At 40.6% G+C, this 25929-nt stretch overlaps 1 protein-coding gene across 1 annotated transcript in view; it reads right to left on the minus strand.

Annotated features, from left to right (window-relative positions):
• LOC116735615 (protein shisa-8) overlaps window positions 1-25929 on the minus strand; it is a 99655-nt gene that overhangs the window by 10109 nt on the left and 63617 nt on the right. Inside the window, exon 4 of the mRNA XM_032587609.1 lies at window positions 1760-1876. Within this exon, the coding sequence (XP_032443500.1) occupies window positions 1760-1876 (117 nt within the window). The remainder of the gene's footprint in view (window positions 1-1759; window positions 1877-25929) is intronic.

Consider the following 25929-nt stretch of genomic DNA (forward strand, 5'->3'; position numbering starts at 1 on the left):
TATTTCTCTCCTGCTCTTATGGGTGCTCTCATGTTGAGCAGCACACATACATGTGTCAGGCTGTCCTTCCCCATCTTTGTCGCAACGCCCTCCTCTGTCTGCAGTGATCAGATGAAGAGTGCTTTTTCTATCTGCACACATGAAATGCATGAAAAAGGTTTCATGTATCGAGTCGGTGTGAGCGGAGGTGTTTATGTTGATGCTGGGCAGAGTTGAGGTCTGATCCGGTGATCATAAAAAAAATGTAACTTTTACTGCAAAAGCATAATCTGGGTGAAGCTGAAGACGTGAAATTTTGGAAACTGATTTTACTTTTAAATGTTCCTATTTAGATTTTTAAAAAAACAGGTATTTTAACGTTGTGCTCTGTGTAGACAAATTAGGAGGCAAATTGTATTTTTGAGGATCAGTTTTATGTTTAATTTTACAACAACAGATCTCTCAGTCAAGCTAGGGGATAAATAAACCTAAATCTTAAATATTAAATAAAATACACATACATTTTAGTAGAATATGTACAGTTGAAACCAGAAGTTTACATACACCCAATAAAAATACACACCTCGCTGTGGGCAGGAAGGATACAACGAATCTGAAGAAGCCTCTAACTGGAGAGTCTTTGTTGTTGCATAACAGCCTCAAACACTAAATAAACCTTATATACGTCGATACGCACAGTCCCGAGTAAAAGCTAACGTCTACTCATCTCTGCTCTTTGGAGTGTAGCCAATTGGCAACAAGGAAAACGAATGTCGCTCCCGGATTGGCTGCTTTGCAAATGTCAGCCAATAGCGTCTCAAGTAGCATTGCGCCTGCGTAGTTCAGCCTCAACCAGCTAAAATAAAACAGCTAATAGGCAAATTTATAGCTACGTTCACCAGAAAAAGCTGAAAATAGGTGAATCCCTGAATACTGAAGAGCCAACAGGCGGGGCCAACTGTGATATTAGTCGTTTGATGATTGATGTCACCAATATATATTTTACCAGTAGTTTGTATCCTAAATGTCCTCGAGCTGTTGAAGACATTTTTGCTTGATTGTTGACTGTTACTTGCACTTGTTGACCAGCAGGTGGCAGTGTTTGGAGCGATGGACAAGCTTAAATTCAATTGAACAGCTCTCCACTGTTGTTCTGTAGCAAAGAGCTAGAGCAGCGTTTCCCAATTCCGGTACTCAGGCCTCCCTGCCCTGCATGTTTTAGGTGTTTCCTTTCTGCTACACACCTGGATTGAATATATGGGTGATCAACAGGTTTCTGCAGCACTTGATGGTCATGCAATCATTTGAATCAGCTGCTCTGGAATAGAGGCACATCTAAAACATGCAGAGCAGGGAGGCCTGAGGACCGGAATTGGGAAACGCTGAGCTAGAGCAAACTCCAGCAGGTGGAATTATTGTGTATTTAAAACCAGGCAGGTAATAAAACCAGGATGTTGGAATATTTTTTCTTGTGAACAGGTGAATTCAGTCACAATATTCACATCATGACTGCAATAATCCTTTGCAATATGAAATTCAGGCATCAGACTGAGCATTCAGAAATGAATGATGACCCACGATGACACCCGTTACTATAAAAGGAGGCTTTCTCCGATTTTCACTCCGTCCCACCTTTTCTGCATTCCTTGTTCTGTCTTACATCAGTAGCTGCATTCGTTAGCATCCACAAATGTATCCAAATGGTGCAGATGGAAAGATTTGCCGCTTTCAGTGCAGTCGGAGCGGATGCTTGTCGGTGTTTCTGTGTAGGTCAACTCACCTACGGCCTTGAGTGAGGTGTACTTATTGAAGCCAATTCCCAGGTTGTTGTGAGGGTGAGACAAGGCCATGGCCGGTCCCAGCGGGGATAGAGCTGCATTGTTCAAGTGGTTGTGATCTAAAAGAGAGACAGACAGACAGAGAGAGAGAAAATAGAGTGAGTCATTTTCTCACAAGGAAGCAAGAGCTTTGAGAAAAATAAAGAAAGAAGCTGGTACATCATGACCTCAAAGCACTGCTGAGGATTTTTTTTATTTTAAAAAAAAAGGAAAAATCAAGTTTGCACCAAACTTAATGCAAAGAAAAAACATAGAGTGCAGGTATAACATTTTTTTTTATTGTCCTCAGTTACATCAATTTGTCAACTAAGTGAAAGTAAATTCAGGTTGATGAAAATTGATGTGAAAGGTGATTAAAACAGGGAAAGAGTGAGACTGCAAACAAGAATTGGTGAAAAGAAAAGATACCCCTTGACAGGCGAGATTCTGAATGTATAGAAAATGAATAAAACAAATTCATTTGAACCTGAATATGATTTGTTTTATAATCCAGGTAATGAATTATTCTATATTTGGTTGCCTTAATAGTAGGGCTGTAACGATTCCTTGAATGATTTGAGTACCTCGATTATTAAAATTCCTTGAGGAAAATTTATCTGCCTCGAAGCTTCGATAAACTGTGTGTTATTATTTAGCGCACCGCGTTGCAGTCGGATCATCATTTGTGTTGGGCAGCGCTCTTACTTCTGCCTACGAGTTGTTGCTCAGCGCTAGCAGCATAACGGCAAAGAGAGACAGAGATCTGATTACTCCATTAATCGTAAAAATAATTGAGAGTACGAAAATATTCTTTTACAACAGCTCTACTTAATAGCATATATATAGGATACAGAGAGGATCGTCACAGCTGACCGTCCAGGACTGGTACAGGTCTTGGGTCAGGAAAAGAGCAACTAAGATCTCTGCAGACCCCACACATCCTGGACACAAACTGTTTTGACATGCATGCTAGTATTTGCTATTTACTAATGTTTGCAAAAACCAACCACCGCAGTGACACTTTTTTCTTTTTTGACCAAGTGTTTCTCTAATGAACACAAGTTAAAATCCTAATTCATTGGATTAAACTGAAACCCTAAACCAGTAGTGTTAAGTAGACCAAAGCCCAGATTGGTACATGTTTAACCGAGGACTGAGTAACCAAAAAAAAAAGGGTTTGAGTTTGCTTTTAAGCCAACAGATTCAAAAAGCTGGCAGATGTTGATCAGAAGAAGACAACCAAGTCTTTAACTTTAACCTTAAATTGGCTCCAGGCTTCTCTCTCATATCATCTCCACAACAATTACACGTAAATAAATCAGGTTATTTATTTACGGCAGGTTATGGCGTTGCAGACTCAGACTCTGGCGCACAAACAAGTGCTCCAAACCGAAACGCATCGGTGGAGAATCAGGCGAGTTGGGAAATGGGACGGAGAGGCAGGGAGAAAGCCAGAGAGCGAGGAATGTGACACCAGTGCTGACTGATTGAATTAGAAATAGATCTTCACTTCCCCGTGTAATTGGTATGCAGCAGCGACACGCTGTGTGTGGCGCGGCGTGCAGGGGAGGCCCGGCTGCGTGCGTTCCCGTGAGTCCGAGATGGCTTTTGTCTTCGGTGACAAGCACCTGCTCTCCTTACTCGGACAGAAATGTGAAGTCGAGCAACTTTCTCTGAGCTAAGGTAGTGTTGGTGGCGTTTTATGCTATTCTGTGGCGATTACGTAACATTTAAGTAGTAGTTTCAGCTCCTTGGGCCGTCCCGCACCACGTCTTCATACTAGAGAGGCAATAGTGGAAACAATTAAGTGGACGCAGAGAAAGAAATAGACAGAGGGAGTGAAAAACAGAGAAAACTAAAAGCACAGATAGACAGAGAGAGAGAAAGAAAAAAAAAAAAAACAGCAGTGAATTGATGGAAAGGTCCTTGGCCGGTCTCCAGTTTGACCAGAGGGCTGTTCCAGGCCACCAGAGAGAGGGAGTTTGTTTATTACAGCATAGATGTTGTAATGCGCAGACCAGCCTTATCTTTCTCCGCTAAATGGGATTTTCAGACTCTCATTCTGCAGGGCAATACAAAACAAATAAGTATTTAGCAGAACAGCGAATATGACATTTGTATGATACATCTTTTATTTCTTTTTAATTTAGAACGATGACTAGTTTTATAATGACTGATTAAAAAAATAGACTTGGGGAAGCTACGGGTATCAAGATATAAAGACCTACTGCAAAGGTAAAATTTTAAAACTAAAACTTTTACCTCCTACCATTTCTCTGGTTTACAGTCAGTTTAGAGAGATTTCTGCAGAAAGTCCCAGTGACCAGAGTGTTAAAGTAAAACAGGTTGACTCTATCTGGTTCTTTTTGTCACTCTGACATTTTTTATTCTCACTACCTCAAAAAAAGAAGAAAGAAAGTCAGTTTTGGGGGTGTTTTCAAAGTCACTTGTTAAAAACACAGTTTGACAAACTCCAAGCTGGTTGGAACCTTTTTAAATACAACCAACTAGATCATGTTATGTTGTTGTTTTAAATCTTTTTATGTGTTTAGTACCTCAACATGATCATAGTATGAAATCTCACTCTGGTCCATGTCTACAGAGATTAAGTTAGTTTATATCTTCAATTTTTTTATTTTTTTATTTTTACAAAAATCAAAATCTTGTGTTAACACTTGATTTAAATCCAAATTCAAAGTTTATTTTGTCCAGTGACTCAGATTAGGTCATTTCAGATCATATTTGGCAACAACAGCTGTAAAACGAGCAAACTATATGTATATATAAAACATATGAAATGTCATCACAGCATTTTTATATGTTCCTTTTCAATGGGACACAAAACTATTTTACGCATGAGCTCAAACACAGCTGCAACCAGAAGGTCAGAGGACGTATGAGGACGATGCAGTTTGCATCGTTTCATGTGGATTCTGCTCCAGACTTGATGACAGCCCTGGAGTTTGACACCATTATCATTCAGAGATATTTACTAATGTTCCTGCTTTTTACATAATTTATTTCAGTTAGTTTGTCTCTACAAGCTGGATATATTGCCACAGATTCATGATTGGATTTAGACTTTAATTAGGCCATTGCAACACAAATAATTCTTTTATCTACGCCTTTGTAATGCTAACCAGATGTCCTGCTTGAAGGTGAACCATTGCCCCAATCTCAAGGTTATTGTTTCCCAGGATTTCTTCCCATCAACTTCCATTTAGCTACTGAAGAAAAGCTTCTCCACACCATGAGGCTCATGGTTACATAACTGTATTTTCAGCGGTGCAGCTCCTCCAGAGTAACCATCAGCCTCTCGGTTGCTTCTTCGCCCGGCCTGTCAGTTTCGGTGAATGCCTTTGCAGGTTTTGCCATCGTAATTTTTCTCTTACTTCTGATCTATCGCATGATGTAACATCAAAATTAGTCAAAGCGTGTGGCTGCCATGTGATAAATGTGAAATGTGTTAAAAAATATTTGCCTCATTTTGCCTTTAAATAGGTTTTAATTTCTGTTTTGTGCTTTTTGCTAAGAGACTTTGACTGGGACTCCTTACAGAACATATCGCCGTCTTTTTACCTATTTACTCCAACTCTCCGGTAAATAGCGGAGGGCGACAGCCAGCAAAAATGGTGTTTTGTCCATTTCATACAGTATGACCTGCTGGTTCGGGAAGCTGTCCAAGGCGACCGATTCCCAAAAAGGGAACACATCCTCGCCTGTATTCCTGCGAGTCTGAATAAATTCTCTCTGATTGTCCTACATTTCGCCTGCATGCGCGTTCGGCGGTGTGCGCGTTGTTTCTTCGACGCGCCGTTGTGCAGAAGCCTCAGAGGGGAGGCACTCGTAAGGATTTACATTTATGTTTATTAAAGAGGCGCGTGCCGGAGAAGCGGGTGTGAAGCGTTGGTTGAGAGTGATGAAATGTTTGTGGACGTTGATTTCTGAGCGCATCATCCGAGGCTTTGCCGAGTGTGTGTGTCCACGGCTCCTGTGTGAACAGCGGCACAGGAACTTTTATTTTCCATGTGCGCGCTTTCCTGCCAGGATGCATTTGTTTTGGTTGGTGTGTGTGTACCTTGTTTGTGTGGGGGTGTGTTTGTGTGTGAGAGACGGTGTGTGGGTGCAGGCAGTCTGCAGAGCACCGCTGGGTGATGGCCTAATTCGGCAGGGCTCAACATCAAAGAGGCTGACTGCTGTAAGGGCTTCAGCCGGCCTTACTCTGACATGACTGCAGTCACACACTCACACACGCACCCCCCCCCCCCCACACACACACAAGTACACGCTGATAAAACGAGGAAGAAAGGAAAATAGATGCAAAGAGGTAGGAGTCACAGAGAAGGAAAAAAAATAGTGCGGTGTTGTTTAATGCATTGAGTATTCTGTGAAATCCTGAAAACAAAGGATGGAGTTCCCTTATAACTCTGTTTACTTTCTTTCTTTTGTTTCCTTTTTTACAAACTTGGATTATTTTGTCTCTTTACATGTAACAGCTTGATTTATAAACTGCACTCTGCTCGAAAGTAATTAAAGTTGTTTGCCGTGTACGTCGTATTTTTAGTCGAATCCAAGAACGAGAAGGTGCCAGATCAATTGTCGAGATGAACTTTTGGTGAACAAATCAAGCGTAATAGTTATGATTCACGACAATGTGGAAGCAAAGAGAAGAAGAAAAAATCTTTCTCAGAAAGACAAACCTCCATCTTTAGCGAACCAAACGTCTTCTGTTTCTCATGGGAAGCATTACGGGATCTGAACAGATAGTTTCTGAAACGAATAATAACTAAATCTCTATGAAATAATAATTACAACTCAAAATATTTATTTATATTTAATTATAATATCCCAAGTAATAAGACCTGAAAACCTGAGTGAAGTTCAAATTCAAATCAGACAAAATGTTTGTGCAGCAAAAATGTTCAATTTAAAGTTATTAAGAAATGTTTCCAGAGGTCATGAAAGGTCGACCCACAGCCCACCTGCTTCTTCAAACCAGACAAGATTGGTGTCAATCAACTCGACTACGTTTGAGCAGCAAACATTTTTGTTTGCGCCGCTTTGGCTTTGAAGATATTAATGAAAGTTTAAAGGTCAAAAGGTCAACCAGCCCCCACACTTTTACAAAATCAAAATGACCTTTGAAATTTTATTAAGATCTTCAAAGCCAAAGCAGCACAAACAAAAAAAAGAAATTGCTGCACAAACATAGTAAAGTTGATTGACACTAATTTTGTCTGATGTGAAGAAGGTGAGGGGGGGGGGTCTGGTTGACCTTTCATGACCTCTGGAAACATTTCTTAATATCTTTAAAATGATAGCAGCACAAACAAAACGTTTTGCTGCACAAACATTTGACACCAATTTTGTCTGATTTGAAGAAGGTGGGGGGGGTTAACTTCACTCATGTAGTAATAAGTCATTAACTATTAAAATCCAAAACTCAAGAGTGTAAGCTGTTAACTTTACGAGAAGTTAGAAGTGAAACTGCCTTAAAAATCATTATGATTAATAAAGTTTGAGTAAGGGGATGTGTTGGTTTGCTATTTCTGTTGCATCCTGGTGTTTTACACTGCAGACACCTGTAGGGTTGGACAATTTTAGATCAAGAAAGACTGTCATTCAATGACCATTTGGGAAACCTGACGCACTGTGATGTCATTCGTATGGCACGTTATCTTCGTCGCTTGTTAACACACTGACCTGTGTAGTTTTTTTTACCTTCTCACATACAATGTTGAGTAAAGTCAGTTCTCAGTTCGGAGTAATATGTTGAGATTTTTCAGTCAAATTCACTTTGGTTCTGGTTGCAGGCAGTGATCAGGCCTCAGTGTGGTGAAGGAAATGGATCTATAAAGTCACAAAAAAACATTAATTATGGGTGGCATAATTAATGTTTGCCCCCTTCTTCATGGGGCGAGGTTTTTTCCTTTAATAAATAAAATTGTGTACTGCATCTTGTGAACGATTGTACTTGTTGACCTTTGCAATTCTCTCCGAGGAATCCGGTTTTAGCCATCTTGGTTTTCATTTTATCCTAGTAATTGTTGATTTGCTATTAGTTGAGGTTTTTATCTCAAATGTGCATCAAATGAAGTTTGTAAGGAGAAAAAAAATGTATTTTATATGTGCCTTTTTCAGAGTGTTGCCAGAAAATCTTTCATAAATGCATAAATTGACTAATCTGAGCCTGTTTTCTATTGATAAAATGACCAGAAATAGAAACGTTGGTTCACAAAAACATTGTCCAAATCTTTCTTTGATTATTTATTGCATAAGGCAGCTTCTTCAGTGTGGGCGGCATGACTGAAACATATGGACCTGTTCCATTTTTTTTAATGTCTTTATGCATATTTCAAAGCACTACAAGTTTGAAGTTTGCCTAAAGAAAACGTCCTCCTTTTCCAAATCAAGCACAGACCCACAAAGAATGAGCAGATTTCTACATCGCCTCTTTTTATCTTTTCCTGCTCACCTATTTATTCCTGAAACTCATCTTATAATTCTCTTTGTGAATGAAAAAGGGGCCATCTGTTGCTGACTCGTGAAGCGAATTGTGTGTGAGGGCGTGTGTAGTATTTTTCTCAAACTACGACGTCTTTGAAGCACATGTTGGCGCTCCAGTGTTCCAACACTTCATTAAAAAACCCAAAGAAATCATTTTGGCAACTGACCTTAAAGGTTGGCCTGATTCAAACAGTGAGAAAAAAAAAAAAAGGTGTGTGTATCTTTTTGTTTGGTGTTTGACAACTTATGGATTGAACCGTAGCTGTTATTACTCATAACACAAACATTTTATATAACTTTATTCCCTCGGGGACGAGAATATGAATTTGTGTTCTAATTATTGAATTCTCCTTTGAAACATCGACTCCCGACCACTTTCTCCTTACAAATTCAAGCATTTACATGCCAATTGGTTATCTCTGTGTTTACCAAATTACACGAGAATTGGACAATTTGTTCTGGGTGCTTAACTTGGTCTGTAATTGTTTTTGTCAGCCGGTATAATTCGAAGCTCCGGTTATTTACATGCTCTAATGAATCGGCCTTACTGGTGCTAAATGGCATGTCAGAGCGTGGAGTTTTACACCGCAATCTCTTTTTCAGTACCGTCTCCATTCTTCTCCTCCTCCTCCTCCTCTCTCACTCACTCCATTTGCTGAGTAAATGAAGGCTAAGCCCCCAAATAGGCCATTATTTTCTGTCTCTATCCCACACATTTCAAACAGAGTCCTGCTAGTCAGCATTTCCGCACAATGCAGTAAACCGCCGTGCAGTCCCACTCGCGCATGCTCTCAGTCAGATAGCAGTAAAAACTGGGCAATGGTTTTTTCTTCCACTGGATAGATAGCTGAGAAGCTCACACTGAGCTCCAAATGAAGGAGAAACGGAATAATAAACGGCAGAATCATAGAGATGAAGGGAGGGATGTAAAACAGAGCGACACTAAAAGGGGGAGATTTTGCAACTCCTGTGCTCATACCAAAAAAAAAAAAAAAAGTTAGCAGAATGAAAGATATAGCACCTCTTAGGTTTATTATTAGAATAGCAGATGGCACTTGTTAAGTTTGCTGCTGCACTCCGTTTACTTCCTAGTAATTATTTGGTTTACTCTGCATTAAAAAGAGTTGCCTTTTTCTTTTACATAATGGTTACGTAAAGAAAACCCGACCAGATGAAAAACGGCAAGATTCTCCACAGGGGATAGCAGGGTTTGGATCATTATCTGCTACAGGAGCTAGCTTAGATTTCATGTGAATTACTCCTTTCTCAGAGTGCAAATTTTTTAGAAGTTTTAACTACAATGAGGAAGTTTTAACTAAGTTTAGTCCAAAGATAACAAGTTAGGATTCTTATTTGAATTTTTTATGAGCTTTTTTCTCCTCTAGAGTTGCTAAATGTTGCTAACTGATGTCTCATGCTAGTTAGCATTTCCACTGCACCACCACTTTAGCTTGCAGTGAATTCATCCCACCTGTTTACTCTTGATTCTCTTCTGTGGCTTTTGTTACAGTAACAGAGGTTTCAGGGCAGCAGGTCAAAGTTCACAGGAAGAACTAAATACAGACAATATTGGAAAAAAAATCTGTTAGCGCACATGTGTCAAACTCAAGGCCCGGGGGCCAAATCCAGCCCACCATAGCCTTTTATGTGGCCCTCTAAACCCTAAAGGGAGACATAAATGGAACCGTCAAGATAACAGTGTGCTTAAATATTATTTCATCAATCAATTCAAAGCAGTTTTAATCTGTTTAACTCCTAAATTGCATCAATTGGTCCCGCCAGTTTCTTGTAAATTATTGAGAAAATTCACAATAATTACACAAAATCAACAAATCGCTGATTATTACTACCACAGATATTTTTTTATTGCAAAAAATCACAAAAACAATCACGAAATCCTGAAAAGGTGTTCAATATTTTATTTATATTTTAACAGGTTTATCAACACATTCTGGGGCAACCGGCCCTTTAAGAACATTCATTACCTTGATTTGGCCCAAAAAGAAGATGAGTTTGGCAGCCCGGAGGACGAGAGAGACCAGAGACTGTGGCAAGGTTACAATACGAGGACAACATGAGGACAGAGGTATGGTGAAATGGTCTTGATTTAAGCATTAGAATGGCCCAGTCAAAGTCTGGACCTAAATCCAACTGAGAGTGTGTGGTGAAACTTGAAAACTAACATGTTACACACACACAGAGCAAACAATTTACTCTCAAGGAAGGCATTCTCAAACCATCACTGCATAAAAAAAATAAAACAAACGTTTTTCCTAAAACTCTTCAGTGCACATTCAGTGGAACCAGATGTTAGCATTCAGCTAACAGTTTGCAGCTTTAGATCTCATTTGTGCCCAGCACTAATTAGATAAAGAGTAACAAACCAGGCAAGCTGTGAGAATTTTACACATGGTTTCCATTTGTTTATATATTATGATTGAATAAATGCAGTTTTTTTTCCGTTTTCTATTTAGCTCTTGTTAATCCGGAGCTGTTTGGAGACCAGCCTTCATCATCAGGGTTTTGTGGGACAAATCTGACACGATGAAAGTGCTTAAAAACGGCCATATTGCACTGGATTTTAATGGATCTTTAGACTTGGCACTGTTTTTTTAAAACAGAAATGAAGTCACACTCCAGATAAATAATAACTTTGTGCCTGCTAAGTTTTGACATATTTTTAAAAGGCTTCCTCACTGTTCCATTTAAATGACCTACAATAATTTGTAGCTATTTAGATAATGGATGGAGAAAGCATAAGTAACCCAATTAAAACCGTGTAACACCTGCAGGAGTGTTACTATTATTCACTGTCACCTTTTAAATCTCAGCAAATTCCCACCAGACAAGCTTCTCATTTTCTTTAAACGATTCAGAGGAACCTGCCTGGCGCCAAGTGATTGTGCTGGTCTGTGTGAGTACATATACAGGTATACTCTTTCCTTCTAAACTTGGAGAACCAGTGAGTTACTAAACTCATCCGAGAGCCGAACATGCCCTTTCATCACAGCGGCTGAGCCAAGCAGCTCCCGGGCCTTCTTCTATTTGCATTTACTAATCTGCGAGCATCGGCTCGGCGCCCGCTACAGGAGCAGCCCACTACCAGTTACATCACATCTGGTATCTAATCTGAGAAGGTGAAACTCTTCACCATTTCTCTAAGTATTCTCCTTCACCTGAGTCATATCTAGCATCAGTCCTCTAGACAACCTAAAGTTTCTACATTGGCTTAAATATGAGCACAGGGGCTTCAAAAAGTATAAACTTACATGCTAACATGCATCAGAGATACTTTGTTAGTGGCAGCAAAAGACTTGGGACTGGGGTGGACATAGACCTAAATTCAACTGAAAATCTGTGGCTGATATTTTCATTGGTTCTTTATCTAGTTTGACAGAGTTTGAGCAATTTAGCAAGAATCAAACATTTCTGCCGACTGATTTACCCCCAGGGCAATTACACGTGTTGACTCACGGTCCAAATATTTAAATGATACACAGCAGGCGAATGCGACCCAAATCCGATTGTTTTTGCCCAGATTTGACACATTTCAAGGTAGTCTAAATGGCCCAATCCTGATTTTTTCAGCCCCCCCAAAAATCAGATTTGAGCCACTTCCATATGTGGAACTAAATCAGAAACGCATCCAATAGTTTTCCAAAGCGTCTGCAGCGTCTGAACAATGTCGCCAACCCAACCTTTACACCAGTGCCGTGAGGCGTGTCATAATTCTGCATTAGTTGTGCTTTCTTTATTGTCTTGTTATGATTTTGTCACATTCTTATCAGCTCCCAAGTTTCTGAATAAACATTAAAAATGATCCAAAGATGACGGCGTCCATTATTACTTCTGTAAACAGTACGCTGATGTGCATTCAGGTTGCTTTGAGGTCATAAACTGTCCACACAAAAGTCTGACTGCAGTCGCATCATTTAGCAGCATGAATGACCACACATACGCACACACACAAAAATGGATTTCAACAAAAAAAAAATGAATTGAGCATCAAGACCTGCAGTGTGATCGTAGCCCATAAAAACAGTCGTCCTGTTGCTCTTTTTTTATCACAAAGCATGATCTTTGCAAATGAGATCTCAGGCCTGTTTCATGTTTTGTTGCTCCAATTAAAAAGAGTAGGGAAAAAAAGTCTCTGTCAGCACAGCAACACTATCTCAGACTGATTTAAGCATCTTGGAAGGATCAACAAAAGTGGCTAATTTAATTATCTGCAGGCTGATTAAAGAGAGGGAAGCTTCATCTGTGGTTCATTAGTAGTTTATTAGTTTGCAGGAATGATAAATTCTTAATGAGCAGAGATCCATCATTTTAGAGAGATGAATCTTTTACCTGCACTTTTTCAAATTTCTTTAATAATGAAAGGAAGTCTGCGAAGGTTTGCGAAGCCAATCAACTTTTGAGTATTACTCGTAGGCGAAGGTTAAAAAGGGGGAATACACGCGTGGACAAGGACAGAGAAAAACACACACGCGTGCTTTGCCAGGTTGTGTGACGGAGGAGCGTCATGCATTAACTTAATTATTTATGTATGCATGCAGAGTAAAGGAAAGGGCAGGGGCTACGCATATTAGCCCCTCTGTGAAATATTATAGGAAAGACCTTTGATGCAATGCAATAAAGAAGGAGCGAGGGGAGCGGAAGAGAAGAAACGGAGGAGAAGAAAGCTTGGATGACTCAAAGGGAGGAAAAGGAAGGGAAGAGATGTGATGACCTAGTAAGTTTTAAGCCTGATGCAAAAGATTTTGGGAGAGAGAAGTTTGGAGTCTGAAGCTTGATATAAAAGCAATACAAAGCAGTCAAGTATTTGCTTAGTGTGTGGGCGTGTGTGTGTGTGTGTGTGTGTGTGTGTGGTATACATACTCAAGGACATTATTACACAAGCGTAATCCTCTGGTTGGTCTAATTTGATGTGCGATGTATAACGACAGCAGTAGTTCTACGTGTGGGGTTATGTTTACACTGAGCTGAGTTATCTATTTGTAATACTTCCCTCTAAATGGAAAAACAAAGCATTGCTAAATACATAAGCGCACAGATACACTCATCACACAAATGGATGCTTCTTTTATAATGAGCATGAGTCGCTGAGGGGAAAGAAAAATACACGCCAACCTGTCCGGGAACTAATAACCAGACATTTCTTTGTTGGTTTTAGACATATCTAAAAACCCACACGCATACTACACACACACACACACACGCATATACACAGTGTGATACCTGATGATACATTACTAACAGATAACGACTGCAACCGACCTCTTAAATGGACCCTGTCTCTACAGAAGAGTGTGAACGATACATCCAGGTCATTTAACAACATGGTTCTAATTTTGAGACGATACAAGGTTTAGGCAGCATTTTGTGGGAAAATAAACTAAATAGAATTGTGTTTTAAATAATTTAATCAGCGTAGAATATTCTAACCTGCCTACTGGATGTTTTCCGTACAGCATATTGAATTTTTTTCTAAAGAATAAGCAGTTTTGGAAGCTGAAACCAAAACTTTTGCAAAGTAGCAAAACCAAGAGCACTACTAGTTTTCCTTGATGCTGATTGGCTGTTCCCATCTGAGTAGAGACATGGGAGACTTTGGATGTTAGCTTCTTTGGTAGTGATAGTGCGTAGAAATGTACTTTACGGTATAATTTATGTTTGTTAGGCTTGCGTGTTTGTTTTGGTTGTATTGTAGACGGCTTCCTCCTTTTGGGCTGTCTCTGGTGCACTTTGCATTCACATATGCATTCAAACTGCACCAGAGTTCAGTTCAACTAGTCAATTTTAATGTTTGTAAGGCACACCACATCTGAGGAAGAAGGTCTGTGAAATTCTGTCACAGCTATTTCTCTAATCAAAATCAAGAGACGAAAAATGTCTGGATCCATTTTCCTGCGCTTCATCCGTGGTGATCCTCAAAATTCCAACCTGCTAAGCAAATAAAAATCCACATTCAAGAGGACGGCCACAGCAGGTTAAACACAATCCAGCAACTGGAACAGACACTGCAGCCGCATAGTTGCACTCACACCGAACGAAACTGAGAACAAGATTAAAGCTGTGCTCTTAAAATATTACACCAGCTTCGTTTTTAAGGCATTTACATGTGAGACTGAAAAAAGGCACTGAATCGGTGAAACTATCGTAAGACGGGATCATTCATAGCTGGTCCCAAATCCAGGAGCCGACTGGATGAGGTGGGAGCAGGATTACAGGAACAATGTCATTAGGAGTTGCTCTGTAGGAGAACATTAGCATTCAACACAGTTACATAAACCTAATATTATATAAGGGCTGCTAGCAAATGCATGAGCATCAAGTACTTGTGCTGCTCCTCCTTACATAGTGTTGGTGCTTTTTGCAGCAGGGCTGTCACTTCATTTCATTGGTTACATGTCATACAACGCTGCTGCACTAACGTCTCGGGGTGTGTGTGTGTGTGGGTGTGTGGGCGTGTGTGTTTGGGCTCTTTTACATACATCACCGCTTATACTAGGGCGTCCAAGGCCATTGCTTAAGTTTTCTTAGTGCAGAAGTGCGGCCTTGTGTCTGTGCCTGTGTGGGAATGACCTCATCCGTATTCTCCAGGCGACGGCAAAGGAATCACTCAGCTTGCTGACTTCATGTAGCATCATAAAACCTCTGCAGCCAGCATTGTCCTTCACTAAATGGCTCCCATTACAACACTTGGCAAGGGGCAACTGATCAAGAATATTAACTGTGAGGCTGTGGTTGAGGGGAGGGCGCGGTTTGGGGGCTGCAGCCTCTTGGGAATGTCGGCGCCATGAGGGGTAAAAACAGGGCATGACGTGTTCCTTGTTTCTAACCGCTAAATCACAAGAAGAGATTTTTATTTTTTTAAAAATCTAAAATCTTCCACAGACGAGGCTTTTAGATCAGGCACGTACTGTATGCTAAACATGAATCATTAGAAGCCTAGAGTATTTCATAATACTGCGGCTATTGTAGAAAATGAAAACAGCTGTAGTGATTTGCAAGTCGAACCAAAAACAACGTTTGAAATGTTTAGATGGTTAATAAAGTTCTTGAATTAACTCAACTCTTGATCTCTTTTAGACAGTCAGTGAGTCAAAAGAGCCTTGTTTTGTTTTGTTTTGTTTTATGTGACCAATTTGTGAAACTCACAGCCTTTTGTCACATGCAAAGCTGAATCATAAACTCAGTATTTTGCTGGTCTAAAGAATTTTAGTTTTTCAACAATGTAGGCTTTCTTCATGCTTAAAGATATTCAGTCAAAGAGAGACTGCATTGGTGATGCTGATCCCAGTGTGTTTATGTCAGCTGTCCTGGTTGATGAAAGTATATAAACTACAAACTTTTTTTTTTTTTTACAAGTTTATCCCACACGCAACAAGCATGATTAACAATGAAAGATGTTACAAGCCAAATTATTGACAAGTACTATCAAAACAGAGAGTATGCATGCTAGCATAAGCCTAGCACTTTGGTTAACTTTTCATCCAATGGCTTATCCAAGATTGTGTTGCTGGGACAACAGGTCCAGGTGGAAACCAGCAGCGTCTTCCGACTCATTTTGGGGGTCTGTGGGTTCTGGGTCCGACCCAGTGGGTTGTGCCCAAAAAACCTCAAAATGGAGGCACACATGAGATCTGATCAGATGCCAGAACCATGTCAACCAACTCCTTTCGATGCTTTGAGCTCCCAGCGGTTGAGGGAGTTCCTCACCGTATCTCTAAGGTAGAGTCTAGACACTCTCTGGAGGAAGCTGCTTTCAGTAACTTGTGTCAATTTAGTCGTGATCCCTGGCTCATGACCGTAGGTGAGAGTCGGGACATAAATGGTCTGGTAAATCGAGAACTTGACTTTTTAGCTCAACTATTTCTTCACCCCAAGAGACCAGAGCAGAGTCCAGATTACTGTAAGCGAGGCCTCAATCCGTTCCACCTTTCCTTCAACAGGGACAGAAAATCTGCAGAGAGTTGATGGAGAGATGGAAGAAAACTTGCTAGAAGTGATAAGAACATTAATCTTCTAGAATGGCCCAGTTAAAGTCCAAACAGCTAGCATGACCGAGCTTGAGTTATTTTTGTAAAAATATCAGTTTCAAGTAGGGTTGCACCGATTTATCAGCCAGTCGATTTATCGGTGCCGATTTTGTGATCAACCAATTTTTACATGTGAAGTCAATCTTATCCACCGATGTTATCAACCTGAGCAAAGGTCTAAAAATCAACCACTGCGCTTTTCTTTTCTCCCGTGAGAGAGATTTGACCGACAAACCGGCCGACCAGGTCATGTCCGCACATTTACAGTTAACAACAGCCACCCCATTACTGCCAATTCAGCAACTTTCTTGATATATTGAGCAACATTTCAGACAAAAAACTGGTATCGGCCAAATTCGGAATCAGTAAGTTAGGCTTTTTAAAAGATCGGTAATCTAGTTTCTAGATGTGTAAATCTTGAAAACCATGCATAATTTTTTTCACTCACACTCCCTTGGGTCCATCAGGTTGTATCCTAATAAACAAACATTGGCGTCTGTAGTCGCAACTTGACGATAGAAGGGCCACCCATACTTGTGCCCTGTACACTCACTCTCACAGCCTTTGACATTCATGCAGCTGCTGCTCCCAACCCTGTCTTCCTTCATCTCCTTAGTTTGACTCCTCTCTGTGCTTCATAAAGCATGGATCTCTTGTTGCTGTGCCCACCCACCATGTCTAACAGTGATTGATGCTACGCCACACACACCATCCAACAGACCGTGTGCAACTCCGCGACTCCAGGTGGATGAGAGCGCGCTGACCTTCAAATGCCCCCGTATAGTCCCAACCTGCACCACCACCTCCCACCCTTCTCCGTGCTTGAATGTTTCGACCAACATCCGATTAGCACGGGCCAGCACTTCTAAGGCCACCTGGGGAAGTGGGTGAGGGGCGACGACGGCGCATGCCCGCTGTTAATTGGCTGCTAAGGTGCTCTGCAGAAGGATAGGATGAGGGGGGAACAAAGTGTAGATTGATGTGGAGGTGGGCGGGGATTATATAAAGTAGTAAACAACACATGAAACAGAGCGACTTTGTCGGGTGCGATGGAGAGATGAAGAGATGGCGAGGAGCTCTGCACTGAGGAGGAAGCAGATGGCTTGGTAGGGGGAAAAAAATGGCTGACACGAGCGTGACAAAGGAACAGAAAACGACATCACTGCATCCAGCTGCTGTCTTCTCTTGCAGAGAAACAATCTGTTCTCTCTTTTTTATGTCTTTAAGTGGTTTCTTATTCTCATTTAATCCTCCTCCCGTCAGTTCAAAAAGCTGGACAGCACACTCTGTCGTACCTCTCCAAACGCTTTTGAGATGCCGCTAATTATTTTTCACTCCACACTGTCTTGTTATTTACTAATCTGCTCATGTTGCTCATCAGTTTCTCATCTCATCTCCTCTCCCTCCTCCTCCTCTTTCTCATCCTCCAGCAATATTTTTGTCTCGACCCCCTTCTTTGCTCCCCCAAGGCAGTGATTTGTGGATCTGTCATGCTCCTGCAGCTGGATCCCCTGTCTGTCTCCCTTAGAGAGGGAGGGGAGGAAGACAGAGATAGGCAAGGAGAGCAGGCATGAGAGCACGTAAAGGTCTGGCTCTGAATAATTACACATCCCCTCCGTCCATGCACTGTCATCTTTTAGGTAGTGTGAAATGTAGGGTGCCATACTAAAAATATTACCGACCACTGACACGGTTTGCTCTTATTTTATTTCCTTTTTTTTTGTATGACTTCCCCGTTTATTAAAATCTCCAAGTGCTTCTATGTTTGAAAGGACTGCTGTCATATTTTAGGATGTCGCTGTGCAAATATATCCGTCAGTGCATTGAGTAGAGGTAGGCGGATTGATCCAAAAACACTGATGATATCGATACCAAGTCAGTATCGGATCGATGCCAGCGATTCATACCTCAGTTTCAAGTTACCTCTTGAAATTTTTTTTTATTTTTGTATTCTTTTACAGTTTCTCTTCCTCAAAAAATTTTGATTTGCTCTCAAATGATTTTTTTTTTGTTGTTCAGGAAAAATGCACAGATATCATTATAATATGTTACTAAAATATTTTACAGACATCTATAAACTTTGTCCAAATTCTGTAATAGATTTGAACAGGATAATTCAAAGAAAACAAAAACATGCAAAAGTCAGAAGTTTGCTAATATATCAAACTTATATAAAAAGTATTGTATCAGTATCAGTATCGGTGATGTGGACCGTGTGTTTTCATGGTACTGAATCTGTACCTAAACATGCAGCACTGCACACCGATAGCATTGAGGGTTTGATGTCTTGCAAAGTGTTTATAATGCTAGAAATGTTCAGATTTTGTCATGTTACAATTAGAATGTATTTTATTGGAAGAATTGTGCTTAAATGTGAAGTAGAAGGAAAATAAAACATTTTTTGAAGGGTTTTTTTTCCCACAAAAATAAATCTCAACTTTGATTGAAAAGTGGCAAAAAGAATAAATTGCTAACAGGAAGCCGTAATCTGGTTTGCTGCGTCTCCACAAGCTATAGGAACGCAGAACGAAGAAGGTTCTCTGGTCAGATGGTGGGACTTGAAACGTGGTGGTGGCAGTATTATGCTGCGGGCATGCTGTATTTCAGGTAAGCCGATCGGATAGCAAGATGGATGGAGCTACATGAAGCTGGTGGAAGAAAATCTGTTGAAGAACAACCTTAAACTTACAGCTAAACAAAATGGAGCCACAGTTCTACAATAACTGTGGTGCAATAAACAAATGTGGTTCAGTCTCTTTGGTGCTCAAAAAAAAAAAAACTGTTCAAGGTAAACAAACAATCTGACCGGAGTATGCCAAGCCAAAAAAAAACAAAACACAAAAGAAAAAGACCAAACATTTCTTCCAACACATTGATCTTTGCTACATGCTGCACCTCTTCTATTTACCTCTGAACCTCTGGATCTGGAAATGATCCAAATCCCAGTTTAACCATGTTCAACTTACAGCAACTAGTTTTATCAAGGACCAGGCTGATTCCCCTTAGCAACAAGAGAGAACAATTTCACTGCATATTGGGTTTTCAAACAACACAAGAGGACGAATACTACTCTATATGTCTGTAAAAATAAACTTATTTATTTACTGTGCCTTAAAACTGAACTATGTAGCTTTTATGAAAATTCTGTTATTTTTTTTTTCATATTTGTTCAAACTGTCGCTATGTTGTGACAACATGAGATAGATAATCTGTGTAAAAACCAAGATGCTACACTCCCTCATTGAGATGCTATTGCTATCCGTAGAAATGCACCGCTCCCGGTCAGAAACAACCAATCAGACAGGAAGAAGGTCTTATAGCTCTATTGCATGGCTTCATGAACACTCTGATATAGAGCATTTTAAACTTTAACATTTTAAAGTTTATTGGTTTCTACCTGAAAACTGAGGGTGAGACATAGAGTTAAATCAAAACAGAAATGCTTCTCAGGACCCAAATCAAGAGTTTAAGAAGGTCCTCCAAGTCCTGAGACTTAAATCTCGTAGAAAACTTGTAGATAAAATATAAATGTGTGGTTTATCTGCTTCACATTCATTCACTTAAAGACATTTTGTGACTGCGGTAGAGGCTGGGCAATCCTCCAGCTCAGTGCCAAGGTGAAATATTTAATTAATGAGCAAAACCGTTAAAATTACAAACGAATGAACGGTCTCCGCCGACAATCATCGTTGAGACTGTTTAAGGCTTTCTTTGCTTTTCACCATCAAGATCTGCATACGTTTTGTTCAGCTGCTCTCAGTACAATGACTCCTCGGCGTTAAAGACAGTTTCTCAGCAAGGTTAAGTGATTGGAGTGTAAAAAAAAAAAATCAATGGCTATCTAGTCCTTTTATGTGAACACCATTAAGTTTCTTTATTTTCTCTTTTTTTGCTGAGACAAAGGAGCATCATTCACTACTTCCTAAATAGCTAGGTGTCCAACACAGCAGGGTCAAGCCTGAACAAACCAAGGTCATGTTTTTGATATTTTCAGCGTGTGATTCAGATGCTGATGGAGCGGGTGAAGCGAACCGCCTCAGGGTCTGCTATAAAACACACTCACACACTCTGAGCTGGGCTTAAACAAACACTAGCTGTTTCTAAAGATCAACATAGCGCAATAAATAAATAAAAAAAAGATTTGTCTTCCTGTTTGTCTTAGTTTAAGCTTTGGTAATTCACACACCAGTGTGTGCTCAAACAGAGTTAGTTTAGGTTATTAGTAAAAGCTGCGTCACGCTTTAGCTCCGATAGTGAGCGCTGGACCGGCTCCAACACGCCGTCTCACCGCCGTCACACAAGACAGATGAGCAGCGAAAGGTGAACCTGCTCTGGAGCTGCGAGACGGGAACTCTGACGCCGAAACGATTCGCGCAGTCGTTCAACTCAGTTACAAAGAAATCCCCAAAGCAAACGCTGCGAACTGATGATTTATTCAGCTCACACGACCCGAACGCTGTTGAGCCTTCACGGACATTCGCTGGTGCAGTCCAGCATGTTGCTCAGATTCAGATTGACTTTGTTTTGGTAAATTAGAAATATCACAAAAAGACAAAACAAAGCGCTACTTTACAGACCAATAATTTACACACACAAAAAAGAATAAGCTGAAGCCAAAGCCAATTCCTATTTATAGACTCAGCAGCCTACAGTACTGAAATATATTATGTTTATATACATAATTACACAAACACACATCTATATTTAAATATGCATGTAAATACATACAAACTACATAACTGTATAAACTTTTATAATTTTACATTTTAAAGCTCTTTCAAAGCTCGCCAAAAAAAGCCACAAACCTCCGAAACCTTTTACTCTCTCTTGACTTAAATATTTTCTGAATTCCAGACGGAGGAGTGTTGTTAAAATGCTCTATGAGTTATTTCTAGGATTTTTAAATATATACAATATCTTTAGATTTTAAAGTATTACTTTGAATACATAGTAGTTGGTTTAAGTTTAATAGAGGAAGACAAAAGAGAGTAGAAAATGAGAAAAAGACCAAGATGTCATAAACTTGGTTCATAAGCAGTCATATGGAACCCTATCGCAAAAACTATAAAACAATATTATTACCGCGTTCTACAATATTCCACATGTCCCTGAGTCCATCTTCAGGATTTGATTGTTTTTCTGCATGACAAAAACTAATAGAGCCCCAAAAGTAAGATGTGGTCAGCTGCCCCCTTGAGCAATTAAACTGAGAAAAATGAAATTCTGGGTCAGGATGAAACACACCGCAGCCCCACACGGCGTGCGTAAAAAAGTCTCATATTCTGATCTGGAAGCAGGTGATGCCAACTCCCCATTGACTGCCTGTGCATAAACGCCATAGAAAACCTTTTCAAAGTACAACTGAAAGATAAGTTATATATATATCTATACAGTATATACTGTATAGATATATATATATATATATATAGTACAGACCAAAAGTTTGGACACGACTGTGTGTCCAAACTTTTGGTCTGTATTCAGTACAGACCAAAAGTTTGGACACACCTTCTAATTCAATGGGTTTTCTTTATTTTCATGACTATTTATAAGGCAAGAAATCCCACTTATTAACCTGACAGGGCACACCTATGAAGTGAAAACCATTTCAGGTGACTACCTCTTGAAGCTCATCAAGAAAATGCAGAGTGTGTGCAAAGCAGTAATCACAGCAAAAGGTTGCTACTTTGAAGAAACTAGAATATAAGGGGTATTTTCAGTTGTTTTACACTTTTTTGTTTAGTGCATATTTCCACATGTGTTATTCATAGTTTGATGCCTTCAGTGTGAATCTACAATGTCAATAGTCATGAAAATAAAGGAAACTCATTGAATTAAAAGGTGTGTCCAAACCTTTGGTCTGTACTGTATATATATAGATATATATACTGTATATATACTTTTGTCAGATGCTCATGAGTCCCCCTTTGTACTGCCACCCTGGGAAACTGCCCACATGGATCAAAGACAGAGAACACCAGCTGTTATACACATATGTGGGATTATTCGACCAACTGTGGGATTATTTGAAAGACCACTTCATTATAGGTGCAGCAAAATATGGGCTTATGTGAGATTTTCACAGTACTACACACCAGTTTCACATTAATGCGGTATAAAATGTTTACAAACATCTAATCACATTTACTTTACCAGCAAAACCAATAAAACCTATTGATTACATTTCTAGATTATGTCTAGTTATTAAAATGATTTTATCTCTCACAAAGCAACACTTGCTAAATGTAGCATTTTATACCTGACCTACATAGTCGCACATAAGCAGATGTACAAACTGGTTAATTAGTCAGGCTGTCTGCTTCGGTAGCCACCTGCTGAAGGCTGATGCGTCGCGTTTGGCCTTGCGAGAGGAAATATCTCCCAGCAGCCAACTTTACTTCTGATCAATGTGAAAAAAGAAAAGACGTTTTGCAGCCTTCTCCCAGATTACTTTTAGACTGACAGACTCCGCTCAGCAACAAGCAGGGGAGGGGCAACGAAGCGTGACAAGATGCTCCGTGTAGCCAGAGTTTTAGACAATTCATTAAAATGATAGTTAACGGGTTTAAAAGCGTGGCACGACGGCGCCTGTTCATGGTAGAGATGATTTCAGACTCGTTTTACTAACACAATCTAAATCTGAGTTTAAACCCAAAATTTGGACCTTTGACCTCTTCTGCTTTTTAGTAACCTTATGCTGCTTCTCCATAGGTTTGCTGATTCAGCAGATAAAGGTATTATGGCGTTCTAATTATGCTACAGTTTCACGCATGCAATATATATACATGGTGCCATTCCTTGAGCGCTGCCACTGTGCGTCTTCTGCACCGACAAACACAAGCTGCTTAATATAGCACACACGCGTAGTTAAGTACGTCAGCGCTTTTACCATGGTTGACATTTCTCTTAGTCTGCAGCCGGCCGGCACATGCAAGCTGTCCAGTGACATTTGACACACTGACAAAACAAAACGCAGCACACACCAGGCGAGGACGGGGAGCTTCCTATTGGGGCGCGGGGACAAGTGCAGACGTCCTAATCCTCGTTGGATCCCTCTCCTCGCCTCTTCACTCTTTCTGTGGAGTCTCTTTCTCTCCTCTGAATCCTGTCTTGTTTCTCACCTCATCGCCGCCCTATTGCCTCCATCTGTCACACACATATGCCTTGTGCACTCACAGACACTCATTTGAAATATTTTGGCTCGTCCCCCCCTGCTCCAATTTTCCTCTCGTGTTTCCCCCACCACACCTCCACCTGTCCGACGACGCTTTGAGTCGGCGAGTGACTGAGAACGACAGCCTGCAACTGGACATTTTTGGTTAAGTGGAGAGCGTTTGCCCCTCCTCTTCCTCAGTTTTCTCCCTCGGGCATCGGCTCATGCACGGAGGCCAACGCTGGCCTGTGTTTGATCCCCCACCATGATGCTTTGTGACGGTTGCGTCAACGCTCAGTCTGATCTCAGAGGAGATCTCTCCACGCAACGAGCCGGGATGCAGGTCCATTCCCCCGTCTGATTGGCTCATTCTCTTCCTGTATATTATTATGCTTTTTCTCTCTCTCTCTTTTTGTGACCTCTGACACCTTGTAGCAACATTTTAACCCCTTTTGAAGGGTTTTTTTGGCTCCAGTGGCCTTTATTTGAAAGTGCTAAGACAGGAAAGTAGGTAACGAGATGGGCCAAAGGAATCAAACCTGTGACCGCCGCATCAAGGACCAAAGTCTCTTACGTAGCTTGTGCTTAACCCCTGCGCCACCACAGCGTCCTCATTTGTTTGCACTTTTAACGTGGCTTTTTTTTTATCTTTATAATTTATGGAACTCGCGTTACACATGATTAGAAATGCATTAATTGTGATTTTGCTATAAGAAGCTAGTATTTAATTTCTGATCTCAGTGTTATCCAAATTAAGTCAAATTTAGTTGCGTAGCACATTTCAGCAGCAAGGCAGCTCAAAGTGCTTTACACCGTGAAAACATCATGTTCACCAGTTAAAAAAGAGCCAATAAATATTACATTTTGTCAATTGTTGAATTATGTTCTCCTTGCTGCTAATCAAAGGTAATTCTAAAAAGGTGGTGTGTTTTTTTTAAGCCTTAATTTAAAAGAACTCTGTGTTTCAGCATCTTTGCAGTTTTCTGTAAGTTTGTTCCAGATTTATGGTGCATACAAGCTGAATGTTGCTTCTCCATGTTTGGTTTCAGACCAGAACCAGAACCTTTCATGTTGGCAGGTGTACAATAGCATGAATAATAATAATAATGTCATAATAATAATAAAATTGATTCCCGCATCTACAGCAAGCCGGGCTTCGACTGCAGACTTTCTCCCACCACACACACAGTGATTAGCGATTCACTTTCAGGTCTACTAGACAGTTAAATTATACATATTCTTTGTCCCTGAATAGGTGTCCAAATGCAACCCGAGGGATTTTGAGCTTTTTAAGAGAGTTTTTAGAGATGCGAGGCCTTCCAGAAAAGACGCAAACTCCTTCTTGAAATGTCAAATCTTCATAAATTCACAGAGATTAGGTAAAAACCGAGCTCTACCTAATCTGGCTGAATGGACGGCGTGGTTAATGCCTGAACGTGTGTCTGTGACACTGACAGGAAGCAGCGGGGTGGGAATATCTGCACTCCTGCAGGTGGTGGATGAGAAATATCTGTCACGGCAGCCTGGCGACGCTTCATGGCTTCACTTTGTCACACGTGTGTCACCTTGTCTGGCTCGCGCAGATATACACGTGTGCTGTGAAGCTCCGTTTCTGCTGGTTTCACTGACTGATGGAACGGCCGCCGCACGGCCGACACGGCCGAACCCGGAGAGTCGATCCTGCTGGACGGAGACGAACGGCGCGGCGTACAGTCCTGTCCTGCTAAAACGCTCGCCGTGAAGAAAACATCCCCACGGCACGATACAGCCGACAACTTGTTCCACCACGGGGAACACCTCCTCATGCATCCCAACTGATTCTTCTACCTGTGCTGTTGACGTCTGCACATCCTTCAGAGTTGCCATGGCAATCTTGGCTGCTTCCCTGACTAATGCTGTTCTTGCCCAGCCTTGTTTTTGTAGGTTTAGGTCTTAAGTTAGAGGTAGCTAATTAAATAAAATGTAAAACATTGCAAGGAGTGTGGATGTTAGTAGGGATGCCCCATAACATCGGCCAATATTAGTAAATTTTGAACGTATGGTATCGGCCGACAAATACAAATGGGACATTATAAACAACTGATACTTAAATCCACCCTGTTGCCGTTTGCTTCTGAACATCACTGGTCATGTGACAGTGATCCAGCGCAGGGTTGTGGGGAGCTAAGGCAGAGAAGCGGTGGTGAAGTTAGCACTGTGGTCATTTTTTCAAGGTAGTGAAATATTTATAATATACATAATATCAGTAAATATTGGTAATAGGCCAAAAAAGCAACATTAGTATCAGATATCGATAGACAGCAGTTCTTTTGGCCATTGTTCGTTTATTAATACGATGGCTCATATGTCCAATTTTTGTGAAAAACTCATTTTTGATTAATAAAAAAGAGGGTAAAAGGAGTTAGTCTGAAGTCCTTCCTGTGTTCAGCTC

The sequence above is a fragment of the Xiphophorus hellerii genome, chromosome 16 (assembly GCF_003331165.1).
Source record: "Xiphophorus hellerii strain 12219 chromosome 16, Xiphophorus_hellerii-4.1, whole genome shotgun sequence".
Classification (NCBI taxonomy): domain Eukaryota; kingdom Metazoa; phylum Chordata; class Actinopteri; order Cyprinodontiformes; family Poeciliidae; genus Xiphophorus; species Xiphophorus hellerii.